Source organism: Lactuca serriola, chromosome 7 (genome assembly GCF_051521515.1).
Source record: "Lactuca serriola cultivar US96UC23 chromosome 7, Lser_US96UC23_V15, whole genome shotgun sequence".
NCBI lineage: Eukaryota > Viridiplantae > Streptophyta > Magnoliopsida > Asterales > Asteraceae > Lactuca > Lactuca serriola.
Window position 1 is genome coordinate 13,308,378 of NC_136414.1, and position 6,441 is coordinate 13,314,818.

General features: G+C 34.3%; 1 protein-coding gene across 1 annotated transcript; it reads right to left on the reverse strand.

The window, feature by feature from the left end:
* On the reverse strand, nt 1–4,221 carry EMB2766 (structural constituent of nuclear pore). The gene is made up of 10 exons (XM_079009251.1): nt 3,943–4,221; nt 2,222–3,647; nt 1,551–1,638; nt 1,344–1,422; nt 1,065–1,187; nt 876–953; nt 694–797; nt 521–608; nt 320–430; nt 1–238 (listed from the first exon to the last, which is right to left on the reverse strand). Exons 2-10 carry the CDS (start codon nt 3,477–3,479, stop codon nt 143–145), a joined length of 2,025 nt encoding a protein of 674 aa, XP_078865377.1. The 5' UTR covers nt 3,480–3,647; nt 3,943–4,221; the 3' UTR covers nt 1–142.
* Nucleotides 4,222–6,441: the final 2,220 nt, after the last annotated feature.

Sequence of the window (6,441 nt, forward strand, 5' to 3'; positions counted from 1 at the left end):
TTGATGATGTAAAAAGTAATATTAGCAAATAGCATGTTCACGATAATCGGGTTATTGTTTTCACATATCCAAATTTCTTAATAAGAGGTACTAATTTTTTTTACTGTTAAGCAAGAAGCAGAGAGAAAGAACAGTAAGAGATTCAGCGAGACAGCCAAAATTTTGGGGCCATGAGTTCCCGGTCAGCAGCAGATCCTTGCTTGGCCAGCTTTTGAATACGCGAAGAGAATTCTTCAGCCTGTTTATATTATATTTATAATTTATTTATTAAAATAAGTTATTATTTTTGTAATTACAAAATGAAAAATATAAATACAACCTTTTCGTCGATCCACATTAATGAACTGAGTTGATTGTTAAGGATCCGAACCACCACATCCAGTGGGGCCATACCCATACCCATACCATCACTTGCTTCAACTTCTCCAGCCTATTAAACATATTCAAATTAATCATTTTTTTTTTACTTTTCAAAGCTGCTTTTTGCGTTGCCAAATAAATAAAAATAAAGACAAATAACCTGATTGGCATTAAGAGTCTGAATAACCGACTTTATTTGTTCAGTCATCTGTTCCATTTCTCTCTCTATGAATTCAGCCTGCTCATACCTGAAATTTACCAGATGAAACTATTAACAAGCGCCTTGTTTGTAATGTGCAAAAGACGTAAATGCCCTCGACTCCAGAAACTTACATTGCATCTCTGGTTGAAGCTGCTTCATCATCAAGAAGTAAGCCATGTTCATCTTTGTATATTCGCTCAGCTTCTTCTTCCACACTTTGTAACGACTTGTCAACCTAACAACAACAATTTATTTATTTAACTATTATACCAATTTACAACTACTACCCCTCCCTCACTCAGTATCATAATACCTCTTGCTGATGAGTCTCGATAAGTTCCAGCTGGCGCTCAAGGTTTGATTGGGTCTCAACAACTTTAGCAACTTCTGCCTGTTTGTTTTGTTTATAAACAAAATTCAAAATCAAAAAATAAATAAAAAAGAGCTATTTTTTCATTTCCACTCTTGAATTTATTTAAGTTTAAGAATAAAAAAAAGTGACCTCAAGTTTAAGAAGAACATCCCGGTTGTGCAAGATTCTCCTGTCCCAGTCAGCAATTGCATTAGCTTGCTTCCGGAACTTTCCGGTTCTTTCCTGGAGCTCCACATTCCACTCCTTGATGATCTTTAAATCCAAAATAATAATTGTCATGATGTGCTCCTCAAATTTCACAATACATTGCATCTTTCTAACATTAACTAATATTATAGGCAGGCAGGCTGTTAACATACTTTATTTTTGCATTATATTTATAATTATAGGACTTTGTTTAAGATGTACCTCCTCAACAGTCTTTCCAGTAATTTCAGATGGTAACTTTGGTGCAGGGACAACAGCTGTGCTCACACTCGTACTTGTCCTGCAGACAATTTATTTATTTATTTTTTTAAATCTCTAGGATAGTATGATAAAGATGAACTTTATCACTTGAATTAAAAAAATTTATATATATTTTTTGAGATACTGTGGTGATGAGTGATGACTGACCCGCTACTGGAAGCTACAACAAGTGAGGATGATGTTTGAGCAGTAGTGGTTGTAATGGTTGAAGTGGTTGTTGTGGCTGCAGGAATACCTTCAGACACAAACAACAAAAGAGTTCATACAATACAGAATATATATATATATATATATATATATATATATATATATATATATATATATATATATTATGGCCTAAAAATAAAATCATTCGATTTTTTTTGGGAGACACACCTCTCAAATGTGGAAATAAACAAGTTAGATTCAATTTGTTCATCAATGCCATTGCTACAATGCTACTATGAGCTCGACACAATCTAAAGGGATGTCTATAAAGTAACAATAACCAGTTTTGAGAGTGTCTAGGTTTCTCATAACTTAGAATCAAAATGATCAGAATTTGGTTAAGCACATAAAATGGGTAACAAGTTGCCAAGAATAAACTGATTACCGACAAATACTAAATACCTAAATTATCCTTAAGCAAGCAAGCACCTGATTATCTCAGTGGCTACTTCTAATTGTTGAAATCACAATAATCACTATGAAAAAAAAACAACAAAACAATGGCTAAAGATAACCTACAAATCGTTATTATATGAACTCACATGCAACGATTCAATACTGTCCATTAACTTCAAACCAGAAACTAAAGATAATTATACTAACAAACTCACCAAACAAAGATGAAGCAGCTGTAGATTGCGGTTGGGAAGATGGGGTAGTAGCAGCTGTAGTCTTAGAGGAAGTTTGAAATCCCAAAAAAGAACTTGAAGTTCCGGAAGAAGAAGCACCAATGGCAGGGCTTGCGAAACTGGGAACAGATCCAGTAGCTGGTGTAGCACTAGATGAAGATGTAACAAATGAAGGGAACGACAGAGTGCTACTGGCAGATGTGGAAGCACTAGAAGTAGTCGTTGTAGCTACTGTCGTAGAAGCAGTTTTTGTATTTAAAGCCAGCCCCGAAGATGATTGAGCCGCAGAAGAGGCTGTTACATTCGCAAAAGAGAAGCTAGAGGTGGGGCTTGACGATGAACCAGCAGACAAAGTGGTAGTAGATGGCGCGGCTGAACTGGAGGCAAACGAAAACGAGGGTGCAGAGGCGGTTGCACTTGGGAATGAGAAACCCGGAGCTGAAGCAGCGGAAGAAGTGACTGAGCTGGAGCTCGAAGCGTTGAGGAACGAAAACCCTGGTGCTGCAGATGAAGCCGGTGGTGTTGTAATTGAACTTGACATTGAGCTAGATGATGATGCACCAAAATTAGAAAAAGAAGGGGCTGCTGATGAAGAAGCTGAGCCAAATAAATTAGGTAAAGATGGGGCTGATGATGATGAAGCAGCCCCAGATGACGCTGAAGAAAAAATTGGAGTTGATGTTCCAGAAGTAGATGATGATCCAAATAAGCCTGTAGAAAAAGGCGAACTAACCGCAGTAGGTGTAGTTGTGCTTGAAGCTGAAGCTGAAGCTGAAGAAGCCCCAAATATGCTACCGGATCCAAAAGTGGAAGTAGAACCGAATAAACTTGTAGTGGTGGTGGTAGCGCCACTAGAACTAGAACTTGATCCAAACAAACCAGATCCACCAAACGGTGATGCCCCGGCAGGAGACGATGTACCGAACAGTGTAGAGCCGGTTGCAGCAGCGGAAGAAGCCCCGAAACCAAAAGTTGGTGATGGAGCGGAGGCGGAGGGTGCAGCGGAAGACGGCGTAGAAGATGACGAAGATGCAAACGAAAACCCAAACGAAGGAGTTGACGATGAAGGCGCTCCGAATGTCGGATTTGAGGATGTAGATGAACCAAATAGCGAAGGGGATGAGGCAGGGTTTGAGAATGAGAACGGAGATGGAGATGAAGACGATGCAAATGAAAACGGTGATGGGGATGAAGATGATGAGGAGGTTGATAAACTGGTAGAGAAGGAGAAGCCCGACATTGTTGATACTTCTCTCTTTCTATAAATCCAATTGAAATTTCGAATGAAAAATGGGAGGGACGATAAGGGTTTATGCCTTTATAGTGCGTGCCTGATCAAAGGTTTTATTAGATCCGGATTCTAAAGCGGGCCGGGTCGATACCAATTATCCCTTCAATAACTCCCAAGCTGAACAAAGAAAAACAACATATACATCAGTAGACTACAAAGAGGAAGAAAAAAAAAACGCAAACAATGACTTTGCCTCCAATCTTTTACAGATAAACTACACAAAGCAAATAAGCAACAAATAGATAAATTAACTGCCCACATAGCAAAAATAGTTGACAACTTAACATACACAATTATAGATCGGTAGACAGGTGGAGAACATTCAATGAATCCATGGTATAAAGGGAGTTACACCACAAACATTCCATGAATCCATCTAATACAAACAATATCATCTGAAATCGGAACTTACATTTAACAGAGTAACAGGTGGAGAAGTGAGCGTTCGGAATCAGAGATGTGATAGCCGGAGTCGGGGTTTGTGACAGCCGAAGACGGAGACGTGTGCGTTGTAGCCGGAGAGGTGTCGCAGACTCGTAGCCGGAAATGTTGTCGCAGACTCGCAGCCGGAAATGGTGTGTTGGTCGTCGTCTCGCCGGTCGGAGTTGGATGCTGGATGCTTTCAGGTGAGCGTTTAGCAGAGGCAGCAGCGTGAGGGAGGCTAGGGCAAAAGGGCAAAAACGATGGAAAATACTCAATTGAGAAGTCCCGCTCAGTTCTAAAAGACTCATTTTTATAGTTATTTTTATTTTATTTTTTAATATTTAATATGTTAATAATTAATTAAAAATTGTATATAATATATACATCCTTTTTTTCTTAATGTTATTTAATATTATATTATTTTTTAAAATATTAATAGATGATGAAATTTTAATTTAATTTTATATTGTATTGTATTTTTTTAAAATATAATTAAATAAAAAAATTTGTAACTTCTTTTTAAATCTATTTATTTTTTCAAACAAAAAATTTTAATAGAATAAAATGTTACAAATCTAATCGATAAGCGGATTAGATACTAATCCAATTATTCCAAGGGAAATGGATTTAATAAGGTAATTAACTTTTCGGTTTGTTCACATCTGGGTAACTATCTTTTTTTTGTACACATTTAGGTAACAAACTTTTTGTAAGTGTTCACATATGACCATTATGACCGGCTGTAGCAGGTTATATCCGGTCATAACCAGTCATAATGGTCATACGTGAACACTTCTAAAAAGTTTGTTACCTAGATGTGTACAAAAAAAGATAGTTACCCAAATGTGAACAAACCGAAAAGGTAACAGTAAAATACGCGAATGGTCCCTGTAGTTTGGGTAATTTGTGCGTTTGGTCCATAACTTATTTTTTAACTTAGACGATCCTTACTATTTATTTTTGTTGTATATTTGGTCCCTGTGCTACCTCAAAAGATTATTGTGGCACCCAATTTAAATTTCTCAAATGTGGTTTCAGATTTAGGGTGAGGAGATGCAGATATATAGGGTCTATTAATTTTTTTTAATATATAAAAAATAAATACATAAATAAGAAAAAAAAATAAAAAGGGCACAATACTCTTTTGAGGTAGGACAGGGACCAAATGCACAACAAAAATAAATAGTAGGGATCATCTAAGTTAAAAAAATAAGTTATGGACCTAACGCACAAATTACCCAAACTAAATAGATCATTTGTGTATTCTACTGTTACTTTTTCTGTTTGTTCACATCTGGGTAACTATCTTTTTTTGTACACATCTAGGTAACGAACTTTTTGAAAATGTTCACATATGACCATTATGACTGGTTATGACCGGATATAACCTGCTACAGCCGGTCATAATGGTCACATGTGAACACTTCCAAAAAGTTCGTTACCTAGATGTGTACAAAAAAAAGATAGTTACCCAGATATGAACAAACTGAAAAGTTAATTACCTTGTTAAGTCCATTTCCCTTATTCCAAATACAATTTTATGTGAACTCTTTAGTCATAACAATCCTAATCATCAGATATTAAGATGAGAAAATATTGACAAATTTGATATGTATCGTTTTCTTTTTAATGTGGTATTTTATTAAAATTTTAATTTAATTTTATATTGTATTCTATTAAAATATATAAGTTCATAATTAAATTCTCATGATATATGTGTCCTAATTTGATCTTTTATAACTTTAACTATATTTAAACCCATAAAAAACACAGTTATGAAGAAAAACGTTATTAATAATTTCAAATCGCAATGATTAATAAAATATTTGGAAAAAAAGATATTAATTTATAAATATGGAAGTGTTGTTAGTAAGTTTTAATTTTTTTTTAAATAAATATGTAAACCATTATGAAAATACAATTTACATTATGTAAGCTCATCTATTTGATAAAATAATGAGTTTGTATGTTGAAATATACATTTAAATATAGTGAAAAAAAAACATTAAAAGTGTACAGTGAGAAAAGTAAAATAACATTAAAGCTTTTAAAAAAAATATAATATTAATCATAGATTTGTCGTTAGTTATTTTTATAAGATAATTCAAACTAGCATTGTACTTAAAAAGTACATTGCTATATTTGATAGTAATGGTTCTTGTTACTATATTTAAAAAAAATAGTTTGAAAATCTTATTAAAACATCATATATTGCAAGACAATGCAAAATAACAATGTACTTTGAACGAACATTGATATAGTTTGCGTTGTCGTTTTGACTTATTATTCATGTTTTTTTTCATATATGATTAGACAAAAAATCAAGATTATACTATTTATTTAATAGTGTGATACTTAAGTTTAGTCTTCAAACTATACAATTAATTGGTAGTTGATAGTATTTGTCATTTTTCAAGTAACCACTGACATTTTTGTTGGGAAAAATATAACCATAGGATTTGCACGAAAGAACAAACAATAAATTGTT

Bases quoted from the DNA above. Each gene is read 5' to 3' on its own strand.
- EMB2766 (XM_079009251.1), bottom strand. From the start codon at position 3,479: ATGTCGGGCTTCTCCTTCTCTACCAGTTTATCAACCTCCTCATCATCT. The intron at 609-693 runs GTAAGTTTCTGG...GGTAAATTTCAG, and splicing joins GCTTCAACCAGAGATGCAAT to GTATGAGCAGGCTGAATTCA. The intron at 431-520 runs GTTATTTGTCTT...TATGTTTAATAG, and splicing joins AGACTCTTAATGCCAATCAG to GCTGGAGAAGTTGAAGCAAG.